The sequence below is a fragment of the Mustela nigripes genome, chromosome 4 (assembly GCF_022355385.1).
Source record: "Mustela nigripes isolate SB6536 chromosome 4, MUSNIG.SB6536, whole genome shotgun sequence".
NCBI classification, from domain to species: domain Eukaryota; kingdom Metazoa; phylum Chordata; class Mammalia; order Carnivora; family Mustelidae; genus Mustela; species Mustela nigripes.
In genome coordinates this window covers 117,257,353-117,276,208 of record NC_081560.1, presented here as the reverse complement: position 1 = coordinate 117,276,208, position 18,856 = coordinate 117,257,353, and the positions used below count along the sequence as shown (strand labels likewise).

General features: G+C 48.5%; 2 protein-coding genes across 2 annotated transcripts in view; both read right to left on the bottom strand.

Annotated features, from left to right (window-relative positions):
- Positions 1–113: 113 nt before the first annotated feature.
- The window catches only part of LOC132016213 (interferon-induced protein with tetratricopeptide repeats 1B-like), a 19,627-nt gene continuing 884 nt past the window's right edge, over positions 114–18,856 (bottom strand). Inside the window, exon 2 of the mRNA XM_059397403.1 lies at positions 114–1,533. Within this exon, the coding sequence (XP_059253386.1) occupies positions 114–1,533 (1,420 nt within the window). The remainder of the gene's footprint in view (positions 1,534–18,856) is intronic.
- Positions 6,555–18,856, bottom strand: part of IFIT3 (interferon induced protein with tetratricopeptide repeats 3) — a 13,184-nt gene continuing 882 nt past the window's right edge. Inside the window, exon 2 of the mRNA XM_059397401.1 lies at positions 6,555–8,488. Coding sequence (XP_059253384.1) covers positions 7,039–8,488 — 1,450 coding nt within the window. The 3' untranslated portion in view covers positions 6,555–7,038. The remainder of the gene's footprint in view (positions 8,489–18,856) is intronic.

Here is an 18,856-nt window from a genome sequence, read left to right as displayed (position 1 = left end):
TCTATCAACTGTTCTGTATTTCAGGATGTTCTAGGTTTCTGAAAGAGGCGATCGGCAAAAATGTTTGTTCTATTTCCTATGAACACATTAAACGGGTAACGGTGACCTCCAGTTCAACTGGCAGCGTTGAGGTCGGCGGCCAGCCTGAGAGCCTTCTCGTAACACTGCAGGGCTTCGCTCACTTCCCCTTTCAATTTGTGGATGAATCCAAGGATGCTCAAACTTTCCACCACACGGACATCCTGACGAACACATCTCTTTGCCAGCTTCTCTAAGGCAGTGAGAATCTTTTCGCTGGTGTAGGAAGCTGTTTTGATTTTGAGACCTTTTAAATAATGGGTGATTGCGTTATCTATAGATCTCTTGTGAAACTCTTGGAAATGGCCGTAGTGGTAATGAATCACTTGCTGTAATTGATCGTTGGTGTTCGCCCTGCACAGCACTTTCTGAAAAGCGTCCTCCGCCTCTGCGTATAGGCCTATTTCTGCATACAGATCAGCCAGGTCGATGTAAGCCAACTCAAATGTGGGCTTTATCGCCAAAGCCTTTTGAATTTCACCTATAGCCAAGTGAACCAACCTGCGGACATTTTCTCTGTCCTGTCCCCTGGGCTGCCAGTTGGCAGCTCTCTTGATTGCGATCACCTGTGCTCTGTAGCAAAGCCCTACCTGGTGATGCAGGAAGGCAGAGGACGGGGTGGCCCGCAGAGCCATTTTTAGGAGCCAAAGAGCTTTATCCAGACAGCCTTTTCTTCGGTAAAACTTGGCTGCGTACCGCGAGACGTAGGTCTGTGAGGATGTGTTGCCAAGTGCTTCTTCTATGTACTTTTCTCCTTCGGCTTCTTGGCCTACGTCCTGGAGCTTCAGGGCAAGGAGAGCCTTAACATACGCATCTTCTGGGTTTAGCCTGATGGCCTCTCTCAGGGGCTGCAGACAAAACGCCTCGCTAACCTGTGTTGCTTTGTTAAAGCTGTCTAGGCGGTAGGTGGAGATCGCATACCCAGTGCTGAATTCAGGGTTCTCTGGGTCCACTGCCAGAGCCTTCTCAAAGCAGGCCTTGGCCCGTTCATAGTTCTTCCCTCCGCATTTCAGCAAGGCCCACCCCTCCTCGCAGTCCATCTGGGGACACTGCACTCTGTAGCGGGAGGAAGCCCCGAGCTTCTTGCAGACGTCCTCCACCTTGTCCAGGTAAGCCTGGGCTTCCTGCGGCCTGCCCATGCGGTGATGCAGCCAGGCGTAGTTGCCCCACGTGACCAGGCTTCTCACCTCTGACTGGGCAGCCTGTTCCTGCCGGATCAAGGCTTCGGCTTCCCGCAGGCTCCCCAGGGCTTCCTGGTTCTGGCCCTTGAGGTGTTTCACGTAGGCCAGCAGGTTGTGGATCCCCGCGTTGTATCTGGTGTCCAGGAAATCAATCTCATCCAAGATCCTGTTTTCTAAATCGGGCAGCTCGGTGGCTTCCACTAGCAACTCCCACGTGAAGTGACATCTCAGCTGAACCAGGCTCTCTTCAAGGAGATTCCCTTCGGATTTGTCACTGAAAACATAGAGGACAATTATTTGCAACTTTAGGAGCGCTCAGTGTAATGGAAACGAAGCCATCACTTTGACTGGTCAAATACCACCCCCACTGTTCTTTCCTTCCCAGTATCTGTTGCCTCTCTGGCTTCTGTATTCATTGACATGAAAACCTGAGGAAATGCTAATTCCTTCATGGTGCCAGCAGGTAGGGTATGTGTTCTCTAGAAGCAACTTGAAAGAGGTTAACTCTGCTAATATCAACATCATTTTAGCCCCACCCTCAACACTACAAAACCCTTCTGTCCCTCTGCCCCCTCTCAACATTGCGATACATCCCTAAGGCTATCTGAAGAGAAGTGGAGACAGCGCCCCCTTGTGTTGGGCCATTTTTGGACCCTGCTGGAGGGCCTTCATATTTTTGTCTGCATTCAGACATGTTTGTGGAGTGGCCTGGTCGTCGTGATCTGTCCTGGCGTCAGGGTTCCCAGTCTAGTGTTGAGGTCATGCGAAGGTGCTGTGGAAGGACTCGGGTTCCTGCTGTGGGTCGCTGTCCAGCAGCACCAGGGCCTGGCTGATGGTGTGGGGTGGCTCCCAGAGGTGGGGGCTCTCTCTTCTTTCTCTTCAAGGAGCTTCTACATTGTGGCTTCAGCACACAGAGGGGTGTCCTGACATTTCTTAAGTTGAAGGTTATATAGACAAGAAGGATTACCCAGAAAAAGAATATCGAACAGGAAATGTGTCTATTTCATGCATTCCAGTATAAAGGGGTTTTTTTGTTGTTGGTTTTTTTTTGTTTGTTTGTTTGTTTGTTTTTTAGGAAAAGTGTATGCTTCAGAAGGAACATAGTATAAGATCTCTCTCTGGATGAGTTTAAGACATCTTTCTATCTCTCATCCAGGGAGGGACTTGGGCAATTTGCAGTAGACCACATCTGCCCATTCCTAGTTCCTGGAACAATGTAGGCCCTCTTAACATCTTATAAGCACAGGAAATGGTTTCGATCTATGTGTTTCTTCCAAACTCAGCACGTCTCAAAACTGCCCATATATAGAGAATCCCAGTCCCACTCCCTAAGTATGCTCTGATGATAGAAGTAGCAGTAAAGCTCTTTTAGCAAAATGGGAGCATGGAAATGGAGAATGGGAGTACCCAGGGGGCAGAAGGAAGGGAACCAGAGCCAAGAAGGCCCACAGTGGAAGCAGTTGTTCACTTAAAGGGAAGAGTGGCTTTCAGCCAAACAATGCTTTATGTGGAGGGGGATATCTGAGTTTGCTCAGGTATGATCTCAGGACCCCATGTCATGTCCGGCTCCGTGCTCAGCAGGGAATCTGCTTGTCCCTCTGCCCCCACCCCAGGCTTGTGCATGCTCTCTCTCAAATAAACAAACCCTCAAGAAAAATGAAGAGAGAGGAAAAATCCATTGACATATATAATTCAAACTATTATTTCTCTTGTTCACCTGGCTCTGATCGGTTGGATTCATGGGCCCAGCCACTGAAAGTGGGTTCGAAGGAGAAAGACATTTGCTCGCCTGCACTATATAAGCTCACTTCCAGCCACCCCTTTGAGTGACATATCCCTGAGCTCCCCCAGGTGTACTGGCGGATGTCCCAGTTAATAAACAGCTGTTTTTCTCTTGCCAGTCTTTCTCTTGTCAGCCTAATTGGTAGGATGATAGGCCAGGAGTGTAGGGGAAAAAGATTTCCTCTCCTCCCTTACACTGTCATAAAACTCAATTCCAACACCATGCTGAGCACGAGAGTCTTTTTAGCATATTGGCAAACCTGAGGGGGGTCGTGGTCGTGGGTCCCCTCACTCCATGCTTGAAGGACCCTCACTCACCAGAACATGGTGAGACTACTGTTTGGGAAAAGGAAGGACGAAGGGGTAGGTACCCGTGGTACCTGGTGGCTGTGCAGTCATTGGAGGCAGACACCAAGGGGAGGGGCTGCAGGAAAGAGCTGACACATCAGGCCTAGACTACGATCCTTAGAAAGGCCCTCCTGCGAGGTTTGCCCTTGGGTGGCATCTGGCAACTTGGATTTTTGGAATGTTCCCACCATTCCCTAACTGGTTAGTTTGGCTTACCATGCCCAAATTGTTCATGCGCAAAATGTGGTTAATGCTGACACCTACTTTCCACCTGGGAGCTGGAATTTTGATATGTGCTAATAAGCAGAGGGTGCTCGTGTGATGGGTCCCCAGTAAAACCCTTAGGCACTGAGGCTCCAACTAGCTTGAGAGGTGTGGTCACATTCAATGCTGGAGGGATTAAGCACATCCTATAAGACTCTACTGGGACAGAACTCTGGGGAATTTGTGCCTGAGTTTCTCTTGCCTTCACTGCCATGTTCTCTTTCCCTGTGCTGAGTTTGTTTTTGTTGTAATAAGTCTAATGCACGAGCAGGATTGTACGTTGAGTCCTGTGAGTCCTTCTACTGAATCACCAGACCCAGAGGTGTGTCTTGGGGACTCCTGATGCCAACTTCCTAGTATTCTCATTGGAAAACACAATGTAGCAGCCTATTAGAGAATGGTAATTCCATCCAGCGGAGCAAAGGACAGGGAAGACAGGCCAAGAATTGCTGAGTGTGAGTCTCTCTCCACCTTTCCCAATTTCCTATGAGAATGAACCAAAAATGAACCACAGAGAAAAATCCTAGAGGCCAAGGCTAGTATTTCCCGAGAGCTGAAGAGATCTTTGGAGTCCAGGCCTGACTTTGACAAAATGGGGCTCCCCATGTCAGCTGCTGGTGTTCTAGAGGGGCTGTTCCAGCCCGGCACGGACATAATTCTAAATTTCTCTGCATGTAGCTTGAGGAGCATTACCACTGTCGGGTCCTGTGAATTGGCCGGATCAGGATGAATTTAAAAACCCGAGACTAGATTGCAAAACACGGTGAGAAGGAGGAGGAAGATGGAGAGCCAGAACACTCAGGAATCACACACGGGAGTCAATGTAAGGATGGGGAGTTTGGATTAAGCAGAGAACATGACAGGCAAAGAGTGTAGTAGAAATCTACAAATCGGGGCTCTGAGCTTCCCTTGTAGCAGAGCCTGAAACCTCTCAGCTTGTGCCAGCAGAATCAGGACATAGCATCTCAGAATGCACAGAAATACACGGGAGCAGAGTGCTTTGGTTTCATACAGTTACAGGCTCAAGTGCCAGTCAGACCTCTCCCTAGCTGTGCGGCCTCGGGCAAGTTAGCCAACCTTTCTGAGCTTCCTACCTTCCACACCAGATTTAGATGCTAGCAACGGGCTGAGCACAGATCCTGGAAAGTAGTTCAGAGGCCAGCACGTCAACCCGCACTTGTTTCATTGTTACTATTTTATAGCTTAGGACACTTACTATTTTCTCTTCCCAGCACCCTCCTCTAGGATTCAGGGAAGTCGTTGTGGAAGATGTGATCCCTGAGCTGATGATAATGGCAGTGTCATAGTTCTCAGTGGAGACAACGTGTTCCTATATTCTTAAAATTTTTTTTGAGAGCCTTGTTCATTCCAGGCACTATGGGGCTGGGGACCGGCATACAGTTGTGAGCAGAGGACTTAGAGTCTCTGCCTCCCCGGAGCTGGTAAGCTTGAGGGGAGGAGCCCATGGTTTCCCCTGGGGAGACTGACACGCCCCACCCCTGCGCTCCTCCAATTGTCTCTTTCGTGGACAGCCCAGGAATCTGCTGGGACATGCTGTGTGGTCACCAGTCGAGCCTGCCCCACAGCCTCGGTGGCAAAATGGTTTGGGTCTCGGAGCTCAAAATCCCCACTGGGTTCCTAGCTGGGTGAGGTTGGGTATGGCCCCAGGTAGTAAGGAAGACAGGGTGTCAGTGGAAACCAACAGTTTATGTTACTCCCTCTGGGTCTCCAGGGGTAGAGTTGTGCGGGGTCAGGCTCACACACCAGAAAGAGTGGACTGGGGGTGTTCCCTCAGACAATGGAGAGGCATCTTTTCAATAAAGTTGTCCAGCAGCAAAATACATCACAGTTTACATGTGTAGGTCGGGACCAGTCAATAGAAATTCCGGGAGCCTCAACACTGTCTAGAAGGTGGATGGGACTCAGAGCATAGAAGGACAGCCTGGGTGGAAACCCCTGCTGGGGAAACCACGTTGAGGATGTGTGTTTGCATATGGCGGGCCACTCCACACCACACTGCCCCCCAGTGGTAGCGGTAGCCAGTCCCCACCTTGTCCCTGACCCCATGCTTTTCCACACTCTCAATGTTGGTTTCCATGGCAATAGTCTGTATTTGGGCCCAGCCACTCCTCTGGAACTGGACACAAGAGGCAGTGCTACTCCAGGCCAAGGCTGGCCAGGAGTCAACAGTTCAGTGCTGGGCACCCAGCTGCACCCCCAGCTTTGCGGGAACCAGCAGACAATTCAGGGCTGGGGGGGGGGCACCTCACTGAAGTCTGCTGCTCTTATAGCCAATGTAGCTTATGAAACGCCTTCCCAGAATTCCCCTTCTGCATGAGGAAAGAGTCAAGTTTCTGACCCTCCACTCACAAAGAAGATGGGAATGCCAGGCCCTCTGTCTTGTCTGGGTACTGGCATAGCCAACAGTCTTCCTCTGCACACAGGTAATCAGATGAGACCACAAGGAAAGCGTACGAATGCGGGCCTTGGAGTGGGTGAGAAGAGCCGGATGGTTGCTGCATGGAAGATGACACTATGGGCTTCCCAGCTGGGATGTGACTATTTGAATATTTTCATTCACTCAGGAGGGTGAAGATCTTTGGCCTCCTCCAGCCTCGTACTAGTGCCTCTTACACACAGTCAGGGAGGCCACTGCCCACGTATTTCTGGGTGAAGAACCACCCTGTTCAGTAGCAGCAGCTGCTGACTGGGCCCTGGGCTCAGCACCTGGCCTGGAACAGGCTCAAGGGCAGGCCAGCTCCTCCTCAGACCTACCCCGGGCATGCTGAAAATAGTACAGTACGACTGTATCATTTATCCACTGTTCCTAGGTACTGTCCTGAAGAGAAACTTGGGAAAGGAGTATCACCCTTAGTCACACATGCAAACCACACACTTCAATCCTGAGTTGAAATTAAAAAAAAAAAATTTATTATAACATCACTATCAAGAACACATATTTACTGGAGTATTGCGATCGAGAATGTATATAAACACAGGGCTAAAGCCAAGAGGAAGACAAGGAATATTCTAGGGTTAGTCCAAAGGTGGTCTTTCAGGGGCTCCGGAAGGTGAGATGGCAGTGGGCCAGAGGCCAGGAGAGCCATTGGCAGGCAGCAGCCCGCGGTGAGCCTCGGTGAGGAGGTCAGAGCAGGGAGAGCTGATGAGCAGAGCACGAACTGAGAAACAGCCAGCCCCACGCAGGCCCGAAGCCCTGTGTCCATAGGTCATTTCACTGTTAGGCCCACAGGCTAGAGGAGTGTGTGTGGCTGAGATGGAAATGGGAAGCAGATACGAGGAAGCAACCCTACAAATATACCCTAAAGCCATCCCGGGGCGTCCCGGGTTCCCTGTCTGTGCTCCTGGGCCTCCGCTGCGTTTCAGCTCAGGCTTTCAGGAGCTCTGGGAGTGGGGTTGTGCCCGAGGCCTCACCGCCTTCTTCAAGCTCAGCCAGCGGCAGGAAAAAGCTGCTTATACCTGTGGGGCTGCTCCTTAACAGGTAGCCCAGCTCCTTCTCATAACATTCGGCTGCCTGCAGCAGCTCTCCATTCAGCTTGTGGATTAATCCTTGGAGATACCAAGAATTCGGTGCATTTTTCAGAGGCTGATTTCCAGCCAAGTTCTGTGGTGAGTATTTTGTCTTTCCTTCCTCCGATGATTTTGCACTTGTGGGCAAACCCTCAAAATCATGTTGGGTAGCAGTGTCTTCAGACTTCGCATGATTCCCCTGAAAGTTGTGATAGTGCTGGGGGTGTTGTTGCCTCCAGGTGCCGGGGAGCTCCTTACTGCAGGCTAGCTGATGGTAGTCTTCTGTTTCCAGGAGCTCATCAGAATATGCATACAGCGGATCTACTCCCTTCTCAATAGCTTTAATCACATAGTCAATAGCACACTTCTTTAGTTCTCCAATCTTCTCTCCATTCCTACTAGCTTCGGATTCTCCTGTATTCTGAATTTGTTTGACCTTTGCCCTATAGCAGCACGCAATCTGGTGACAGAGGTAACCATTGTTTGGAATGGATTTCGATGCCTTTAGAAACAGTTCGATAGCTTTGTCTAGATCACCTTTTTTTTGATAAAACGTGGCTGCACTGCGAAGGACATCTGCTTGGCAAGGCATGTCCTCCAGGGTCAGGGCCTCCAGGACCAACCGCTGGCCCTCAGCTTCTTCATTCATCTTCTGCAACTTCAAAGCCAAGAGCACCTTGATGTACTGATTGTTGGGATTCAGCTCCAGGGCCTGCTTCAGAGCGTCCACGGAGCACGGCTTCTGTGGTTTATTATCCAGACAGTACGTGGCGATGGCCAGCCCTGAAGAGAATTCCGGGTTGTTGGGCTTCTCCTCCAGAGCTTTCTCAAAACACACCTTGGCCCTCTCGCTGTGCTGTGCTCCACACTTCAGCCATGTCCACCCTTCTTCGCAGTCAAGCTCAGGACACTCCACACTATATGGGTTTGAAAACTTCTCGCAGACTCGTCTCACCTTGTCCACATACATCTGCGCGTCTGCGTGTCTGCCCAGGCGGTAGGAGACCCAGGCGAAGTTGCCCCAGGTGACCAGACTTCGGGTGTCCGCTTGCTCCCCGTGCTCGCGCCCAATCAGCTCCTCCGCCCGCCGCAGGCTCTCCAGCGCCGCCTCGTGGTGACCACGCAGGTGTTTTATGTAGGCCAAGAAGTTGTACATCGTAGCTTTGCACTCAGCGTTTACCGATTTGATCTGGTGACACACTCTATCTTCTAGATCGCCTAAGACACCATCTTCCTTAGGTAAGTTCCACGTGAAATGGCATTTCAGCTGTGCAAGGTTTTTCTCCAGAGCATCCTTATTGACCTCACTGTGGAGAAAATAAACACGGTCACTGGGACACGCACCTGCGAGGCACGGCACCTGGGACGCGGTGACAGCTTGTGTCAGCTCGGCAGGCTGTGAGGTGCCCGAGCTCTCGTTAAACGATAGGTCTGGGTGTGTGTGACGGTGTCCCCAGGAGAGATGAGCCGCTGACTGGGTGGGCAGGGAAAGCAGACGCCCTCCCCCGGTGTGAACGGGCCTCCTGCGTCTGCTGAGGGCCCCAGTCGAACCCAGAGGCAGAGGAAGTGTGAATTCTGTCTGTCTGTCTGTCTGTCTGTGTGAGCTGGACACTGGCCTTCTCCTCTCCCTGGACTGGAGCTTATGTCGTCGGCATTCCTGGTTCTCAGGTGTTCAGACTCGGACCGGAGCCTCTGGCTTTATCCCTCCAGGTCTCAGGCCTTTGGACTCTGACTGGAATCATGCTCCTGCTCTCTCCCGGGTCTGTAGCTTGTGGCCCGTGGACCGTAGTTATGAGCCTCAGCTTCCATAGCATGTGAGTCAATTTCTGATCATAAATCTGTCTCTTTTCCATTTTGTGTGTGTGTATATATATTATACATTATATAGTATATATACATTTTATATATAGTATACAATGTATATGTACTATATACACACATACATATTTTTTAAAGCAGCAGTAGGTGAGGATCTTTATCTTAAGCTTGATTTTACTGGAGAGTAGGAAAAAAAGTAGGTAAAAATAAGTATGCTTAGAAGTTATTGTAGAATGCTAAAAAAGAGGGTTAAAATTCTCAGTGAGGGAAACAAAAAACTATGTCCAATTGTATAAAGGCTCCTCCCTTGCAAGAAATGGGAATAAAGCCGTGAAGATGCAGTTTGGTTCTGCTGTTGACAAATATACAAGGTGACAGAAAAACCAGTTGAGGTCAAATGCTGTGAGTTCACTATTTGTACCTGCCTACTTTCAATCTGATCAAAGTTGACGGCTCCGGGGCAAGGCTGAGCTGGTGGCAGGACAGCCAAGTGTTCTCCATCCCGGAGTCCATCCTGTCTTAACCTTCAAGTAGAACCTGAACTAAAAGCCCTTAGTGAAGCCTGAGCTCTGGAGTGGGCTGACTGAATTTCCTCTATTATGGTGCTCAGAGTTGTCTACTTCTCGGTGAGCGAACACAGGGAAGAACCTGGAACAACTCCCTTTAGCAAATGCCTGCTACATGCCTGCAGCCTTGGTGGGTGGGGCCTGGCATCACCCAGCAACTTCTATGTATGTATATGTATATCCTACCAGTTCTGTTTCTCTGGTGAGCCCTGTGTACTCCACACCCTACATTTTTCTAGACAGAAGAGGAGGTACCCTCCCTCTTGCTTCCTGGCTTCATCTCCTCTAGCTGTGGTCTATACAAGAATCCATGGAGCAGGTGCCTCCACCCTGTGGGCAGACATGGATGAGAGGACAGGAGCTGGGATCTCTTGTTCTGCTCCACTAGAAGTCAGGCTGAGTCCTCGCATTCTGGGCAATGTTGATTCAGCCATCCTATGACCCTTTACAGGGCTATGCCTTTGCATCACTTGGTTAGTTTAAAAGGATGCTAAGAGCAATCAAGGTTAGATATCCTGGCCCTCTTTGGCCTACGATCTCCCACACTGGTTTGAAGGAGCCACGTAAAGAATCGAAAGCCCAGGGGTGTTTGCTACCATGCTGTGCGACCAAATCTTTCCCTTCAGCTGCTCCAACTTCTCCCTGTATCACACACACAGATCCCCCGGAGGCTCGGGGTCAGTCTCACTGAGACAAAATCCTTGACACAGGCCAGATCCCCAGACAGAACCAATGTATTTTGAGAAACAAACAAAACTGTTTGTTTGGAAGATACCAAGGGAGATCATTTGCCTTATTCAGTTCAATAAGTTATGGAGTTCTCAAAGCGTGTTCTCATGTCGATATTTGCCTGGGGGCTTAGGTGGGTGTTTTACTGAGTTTGTGTTCCTTCTTTCTACCAGTAGATTCCATGAGCTCAGAAAGAACTTCCAGAAATCATGAAACCCAGTTATTGTCCATAGTTTCAGATTCCATGGAGTAGCACAGTATCAGAAAAAGGTTATGAGCCAAATAGAGTTGCCAACTCACTGGGGGGAAAACGTAACCCCAAAGACACCAACCACCTATGCTTACCAATACTGTATTAAAACAAAGAGGAAGAAAAGAAGCATTTTTATCTTTACTGAAGAAGGAAGAAAGATAAAATCAGAATCAAGGGAAGTCCTTTAGTCAAAATACAATTTTACTCAGTGAGGAGCTGCTGACTTTATTTGCAGTTTCCCATGTGGACCAGCACCAGCCCACACGCATGGCTGCGAGTGCTCTGTTCTAGCTGCTTCTGTCTCTCCAGTAAGTCCTAGCTGAGCCATTGCTGACCCGATGTGGTTGCAGCCAAAATGCTTTATAGTGAGAGACGCAGAGGTGAGGGAATCGAGCCAAGCCCAGGGAAGAGGGGGAGGCTGCTGTCTCTCTAGACAGCCTTTCAGGTGTGGGCCTCTGTTCTTGGCAATCTTTTCCATTCCTTGGGTCCCTGGCTAGAGCCCCGCAATGCCAATGTCTTTTTGTCTCCATTGTAGGGTTTTCCAATCTGGCTTCATCTGGTGATTCTAGCTGCCCTGTGTGAAGGACTACAGATCATAACTCAGGGTAGCAATTATTAGAAAATAAATATTAAGGGCAAGTTACAAAGATGCTCACTGAGCACATATATTTATAACTGTTATGCGATCAAGGAATTGATAAAGTGATAAAGGTATTTCCGTGTTTGGACATTGGTTACCTGTGCTGATTGCCCAGTTAGGACATTTAGAGAGAGGAAGGCAGGCAGCAATTTCAGATCAGTACAATGTATCCATAGATATAGGTGCCCGGAAATAATAGGTTGAACATTCTAAGGATTGGTAGAGAGTGTTCATCCAACTTCTCAGTGAGCCTAGAGAAGGGCAGGAGACTTTGGAGGTCTTTGCCGCAACAAAACCAGGAGCCACTTTGCCAGTTGGATCACACTCTTTCCTTCTTTCTTTCTTTCTTTTTTTTTTTCCCCCTGTGGAGGTGATATAGGCTGACATATCAGTAAACCAGAGAGAGCTTATCAGACTACCTTCTTAAAAAAAGATTTTATTTATTAATTTGAGAAAGGAGATAGAGTGAGCACCAACAGGGGGAGTGGCAGAGGCAGTGGAAGACGCAGGCTCCCCGCTGAGCAGAGAGCCCGATGCGGGGCTTGATCCCAGGACCCTGAGATCATGACCTGAGCTGAAGGCAGATGCTTAACCATCTGAGCCCCCCAGGTGCCCCAACAGACTACATTTTTAAGCACTTATTGATAAAGATTCTCTCTCCAAGATGAAACATATTCCAACTCTGTCATATATAAGCTCTGGGAGATGTCATGAAGTGTAGGACAGGCAGAAAAACTCACTCTACATTCCTGACCCCAGCAGAGGACTGAGAGGATAGAACGTGTTGGGTTATCCCATCACACCACTCCTTCACAGTGCTTGAGCTGGCCATGCTAGGACATTTATGGTAACAAAGGGCAGTTTATTCAGGAAGATAGCCAACTACGTAAGTGGCTTCATAATTATAAGGTCTATTGAAAACTGGAACTAAGGTCTGTTGGTTTTTCATAAACCTTCCTCTGTAGGTTTCCAAGTTGATTAGATATTTGATACCTGATATCCCCCTGAAGTAAAATTTGGAGCAAAGTATATGGGACTGGGAGTCCTGGTATCTTGACAAGAAGAAACATAAAACTTAGAGCTGGCATCCAGGAGATCTGCCTTAAAACACTAATGCCTTGGTAGGTAAATTGCTTCCAAATGTAGTATAATGATTAAAATACAAAGGTTTTAGAAAATAACTATAACTACCATAATTTGTTAATGTAAAGACAAGGTAAAAAAGATATAAACTGGGGCACCTGGGTGGCTCAGTGGGTTAAGCCGCTGCCTTCGGCTCAGGTCATGATCTCGGGGTCTTGGGATCGAGTCCCGCATCGGGCTCTCTGCTCAGCAGGGAGCCCGCTTCCCTCTCTCTCTCTCTGCCTGCCTCTCCATCTACTTGTGATTTCTCTCTGTCAAATAAATAAATAAAATCTTAAAAAAAAAAAAAGATATAAACTGTGACATCGGAAAGATAAAATGTGGGGGGAGGGCGGAGTAGAAAGGACTCCTTCAAACTTAAGTTACATCCTTAAAATAATCTGTTGAAAATATAAGATGTTTTATTTAAGCCTCATGGTTACATCAAAGAAAAAACCTGTAGTAAATACACCATGAGGTAGAGAGAAAAGGACACAAGGCTACCACTACTACAGGGAAGCATTAAATCATAGAGGGAGAGAGCACGAGACTAAAAAGGGAGCAAAGGGATTATAAAACAGGCAGAAGACCATGAACAAAGTGGCCATAGGAAGCCTATAGCCGTCCAAAACTGCTTCACATACAAACGAACTAAATTCTCCAATAGAAAGACATAGAAGGGCTGAATGGATGTAAGAACACGTGCTGCCTCCAGCTTCAAGGACACACATGGACTGAAGTGGGCGGACGCACAAATGCTCCAGGCAAGCCGACAGGAACAGGGGTGGCTCTACTCACACCAGACTAAAGAGACTTCGAGTCAAAGAGGGAAACAAAGTCACGATGTAATGACAAAACAGTCGATCGGAGAATGGGATGGAATAGTTAAATGTTTATGCACCCAACACATGAGCCCTGAACTATGTGAAGCAAATACTGGTAGACCTGAAGGGGACAGACAGCAGTACGGCAGCAGGGAGGGACTTCTGTGCCCTTTGTCAACAGTGGAGAGATCGTCCAGAAAGAAAATGAAGGAGGAGACATCAGACTTAAACAACACTTTAGATCAGACGAACTCAGATGTTTACAGAACATTCCGGCCAACAGCAGCCAAATACACCATCCTCTGAAGTGCACATGGGACATTCTCTAGGATAGATCATATGTTAGTCCACAAAGCAAATCTTAAAACTTAAGAAGACTGAAGTCATATCAGGCATCTTATCTTTTTTTTTCCTAAGATTTATTTATTTATTTTAGAGAAAGAGAGAGCATGTATGGGGAAGGGCAGAGGGACAGGGAGAGAGAGAATCTCGAGCAGACTTCCCACTGAGCACAGAGCCCAATGCAGGGCTCGATCCCACAACCCTGAGATCATGAGCTGAGCCAAAACCAAGGGTCAGATGCTCAAACGACTGAGCCACTCATACGCCCCTACTTATTGCTTTTTTAAAAACCAATACCCAGGGGCACTTGGGTTACTCAGTGGGTTAAGCCTCTGCTTTCGGCTCAGGTCATGATCTCAGGGTCCTGGGATCGAGCCCTACATCCGGCTCTTTGCTCTGCAGGGAGCCTGCTTCCCCCTCCATCCTCTGCCTGCCTCTGCCTACTTGTGATTTGTCTCTCTCTGCAAATAAATAAAATCTTAAAAACAAAACAAAACAAAAACCAATACCCATTTGTCAGCCTTTCTCACTTAGCAGTTTAGCTCATATGTGTTTTAGAAAGTGGCTCTAAATGTTCCTTATATGTTTATGTGTGCAATTTGTGAAATTACTGAGCAATAATTAAATCTGGATATTTAAAGGGGAAAACAAAGCAATTGGGTAGGATGACTGCTGCAGAAACTTGATAAAGAAAACGTCTAAGTTCACGTGAAACAAGGGTAGTTGAATGCCCTCCCTCCTGCCCTTCATATACTAGAAACTGTGGGGAGGGGGCAGGCCCTGTGGCCCAGGAAGAGACTCCTCACAGCCTCCAGCTGCAGCCGTGAGGTTTTGCGGAGGAAAGCAGGTGAAACCGGCAGTACTAGTCCTTAGGAAATCCCCAGATTTAACCCACTGACACCCCTTGCTTCTCTTTCCCATCTTCCTGCATGGTGACCATCTTTGGCGGGACCCACAGACCCCAGTGTAGACGCCACTTCTCTTTCCAAGGCCTAGTCAAAGCCATCACTAGAGTAGAACCTTGAAATGTTCAGAAAGAGACTCTTAACCTCATAATGATAAGAGCAGGAGTTTCCAGGGCATTTCTGAGGCAGCTTGTCACTTGGGAGGCTCTGGTTATAGTCTCGCTGACCGCGGGCAGGGACAGGCAGGTCTCATGCCCAATTAGTTGGTCAGAACAGGTACCACTTGGGGAGCCCATCACTTTGCAAAGTGAGCCAAGGAACTCTCCAGAGCCGTTCTGCTCCCCCTCTGATGTGCACAGGGACCAAATCACCCGAGGACCTTGTGCAAATGCAGATCTGAAATCGGCAGGGGTGGGGTGCTGCCTTTCTAACAACCTCCAGGGATGTCGGACTCAGACCACACTGTGAGCAGGAGTAGTGAGGCTCCAGGAAGATTTCCCTTTTTGGCAAAGATTTCCAATCACCAGGTTCTTACCTGCAAACACCCCTTCAGTGGGCAAGCCATGCTTTGTATCAACGTCCTTCCTGGGCCACCCACTCCCCACCCACTCTGGGTGTCTTGCACTTGCACATAAGTATGGTGCAAGGAGCATTTCTTGTGTAGGTGAAATACCCATGGTCCTCTTTAAATACTTTTTTTCCCCCCCTCGCTCGGCTGGGATACCCGCCATCTGCTGCAGTTGGAGATACTGCACACTTTCTCCCTGCTCCTCGTCCGCAGGGGATGATGGCAGGTCAGGAAGAGGGTGCCTCAGGTAGACTCAGAACTGTTCTAGGTTCTTTGGCTAGTCTAGTAATTAAATTGACCTAAGATAGATGAACAGGGAGAAAAACTTCAATTTCATATGTGCAGGAGCCCCATAAAGTATAAAACCTAAAGGCAGGCCGCTGGGGCTCACGGCCACCTTCAGCTGAGGAGTGGACGGGGGCCTGGGGTTTCAAGGCAGTGGGGAAGCATTCCCAGGAAGATGAGCACACAGCGTTGGTGACCAGCCTTTGCCCTGCTGTGCAGGCCAGTCTTTCAGATAAAAAGTTATCTCTGGGCACAGCTCCTCTGGGGGGCGGGCCTATCTGTCAGGCGGTTAAGGGAGAGGCCAGAGTTTTTCTGGAGCCTGCTGGGTCTTGATTGCCTTTGGCTCGAAGTAACCTCCAGTCCAAAGGGGTGCATTTTAGGCCGGCATTTCTCCCTCCCCTTCGACATATTTACTCAGTTCTTAAAGAGTAGATTTCCAGGGAAGGGCAACCTCGTTATGAGCCAGAGCTGTATCATGCTCAGACTTGGGCCTCAGCACCTTTGCACAGAAGGAAGCACACTTTAGAAATAACCACAACCACCAAGACAAACCTCACGGACTCAGTCTTTTCATACAAGAGACAAAACAGGGGTCAGGACCTCCTATAACAGATGCAGGGAGGCCCCAGCCCTTTTGACAGACAGGATTTTGCCCGAAAGATCTCCCTCAGGGCTCTCGCAACAACTCCTCCCCCTGCCCACCTGCCCGGTCCAGCTCCCCTGGGAGCACTTTCCCCAGTGTCTTTAAATCAGAACCGGCCACAGACATAAGAATGCTGGAACTGTTAAGGTAGATTTATGACGGAATGGGATCAATGTGAATTTAATCCATAAGCAAACACCGAATCGGCATCATTCAGGGAAGCTGCTCGCAGGAACAAGATTTGTGAGAAATTCCCAACTTCCTCTCAGAAAAGTTGGGCAGATTTACCTCATGATGGCTATTTCTCTCAGTTCTGAAAAGCTGGGGTCTGGGCTGATTTTATTTTCTGCCCGTGGATGGTGGATCGGAAGCAAATGCTGAAGAGGCTACCTCCCTACCCCCGCATCTCCACCCCTGGGGTAGCTAGCCTTGAGGTCTGTGCTTTTGTCAAATGGGAAAGGACAATGAGCCTGATGTCATACTATCGAGGAGGTCCTCTCCAAGGAGAAGCTGAAATTGAATGTGTCAGAGCTGAGGTCACCCTCTGCTGGGAGCAGGGTTCCACACAAACTGTTTGGGGGGTTGGAAAAGGGCATTCTAGAAACAGGCCCTAGTCCCAGAGCACCTGTTGCAATCTGGGGGTGGGCTTGGGCTCAGGGATCTGCATCTGTACAAGCCTCCTGGGAATTCTGTACCTGCAGAAGCCCCTCCCTGTTCCCCATTTTGAGAAGCACTGTTCCAGAGGGATTTTGGAAAGCAGTTTCCCATGTACTTGTCAGAGAGAATGTATCAACCAACGAGTCAGGCAATCTAGAACAGAGGGAAATGACCGCAAGACACCCAGATTTCTATTCTCTCTCTGATCTGCTCTGGAATATTTCTTAAAATCATGTTACTAAGCCTCATTTCCTTACATTCAAATTATTCCTGAATGAATTTCCTTTTTCCTTCCATCCAAATTATAGGAAACCATGCCCTGGGGAGGTCCACCTTTCCTTCTCCTAAGGTGTGGCTCCGTGTGGCTTTGAGAGCTGAGTCCTTCTGGCCCTGCCCCTTCTCTCCAACAGGAGCATAATTAATAGCCTGAAGACATTCCACCCTTCCGGCCAGACGGTCAGCACTAATGACACCTACTCTCTTGGACAAGTAATTCACCCTCTGAGCCTCATTTTGCTCATCTCGAAAATGGGGCTAATAAAAAAAATCACAGTTCTTCCTTCCTCGGGGTACTGGGAACATGATATGAACAAGAAAAGGACTTAACAGAGTAGCACTACCGACTGCTGACCGCCACGATCGCCGGCATATGAGTGTCCTAGTTCTAAGTGAATTTTTCGTGGGGCAGAGGAGGGCGCCCATCAGCCAGCCCCCAGGAACTAGGGGTTCCCCCCCTCCCAGCTGCTTTGGCAATTTTAAGCCCTGCTGGTGAGGAGCAGCCCCACCCGGCCCTGTCCATACAGCCTCTGGGAACTGGGTAGCTTGATGTGGGCATCAGTCCAGCAGAGTCCACAGAGCCCCTGGCCCCCCAGGCTTCCTCCAGTCAGGGGCTCTGGACACACCCAAGCACAGGCCTCTGTAAAGTCTCTTGGGCAAACTGGATAACAAGGCACTGGCCAGGGTCATGTTTTCTGATCAGCCCCACTCATAGAGACAGAAAAGCATAACCAAAGGCACTCGGCAGTGACTGTCCTTAACGCAGCCTATCCCCAAGTACAAGCATGCAGAGCCTTTTGGGGGTGCGGTGTTGCTCTTTCTTTCCTCACTCCCTGAGTGGTCACTGGGATCCTCCCTCCCCATGAGTATTTGATGGGAACAGCTTCTTCTCTCAGCTCTATCTGATGACAGAATTTAAGCATGTCTACATGCATTTAAAAAAAAAAAGTTTGGGATGCCTGGGTGGCTCAGTTGGTTGGACGACTGCCTTTGGCTCAGGTCATGATCCCGGAATCGCAGGATCGAATCCCACATCGGGCTCCCAGCTCCATGGGGAGTCTGCTTCTCCCTCTGACCTTCTCCTCGCTCATGCTCTCTCTCACTGTCTCTCTCTCTCAAATAAATAAAAATAAATAAAATCTTTAAAAAAAAAAGTTTGCTAAGACTATACTTTACATTCAATAAAATTTGAAGTGTATAGTTTGATGAATTTGGACCAATGTATACACCCAAGCAGTCACCACACTTGCTCCTTAGAGACTCAGTCCCATCCCCAAAGTTTCCCCAGTGTGCCCTCCTGACCAGGGCCACTGGCCTCCACCACCCTGGGAAGCCACTGACCTGCTTTCCATCACTAGAGATGACATCAGTACTAAAAAAGAGATTAGGTCATTATATTTTGAAGGGAGATTGCTTGCTGCTCCCCAGCTCTCACCACAGAAATGAAAACAAACCCTAAGCTTCTTGTTTTGTTTTTATATAAGATTTCTGGAAAAATGCCCATCTGTAAGAATTGTTTCTTCCACTTCCCACCTTAGACTGATCATACGTTTCAGGACAAAAGGAGTTGAGTTTGCACTACCAATTCCAGCTATACTAATATCTGCTGAAAAGAAATGCTTCCTTTTAAACGGCAAGAAGGTTTTAACCTCTTAGTCCTTTCAAAGTAAACAATCATCTGCTAAAAACATTGGGGTAGAGATGGCCCTTCTTTTCACTACATCTGTATCTTTGGGGTAAATACCCAGTAGTGCAATTGCAGGGTCATAGGGAATGTTTTAGCAGCAATGGCCATGGTTGCCAAACTGTGGAAAGAATCAAAATGCCCTTCAACAGACGAATGGATAAGGAAGATTTGGTACATATCTTCTGATATGATATGATATCTGAAAGATATCTTCTGATATCTTTCTGATGGAGGCATAATATGGAGTATTATGCCTCCATCAGAAAGGATGAATACCCAACTTTTGTATCAACATGGACGGGACTGGAAGAGATTATGCTGAGTGAAATAAGTCAAGCAGAGAGAGTCAAGTATCATATG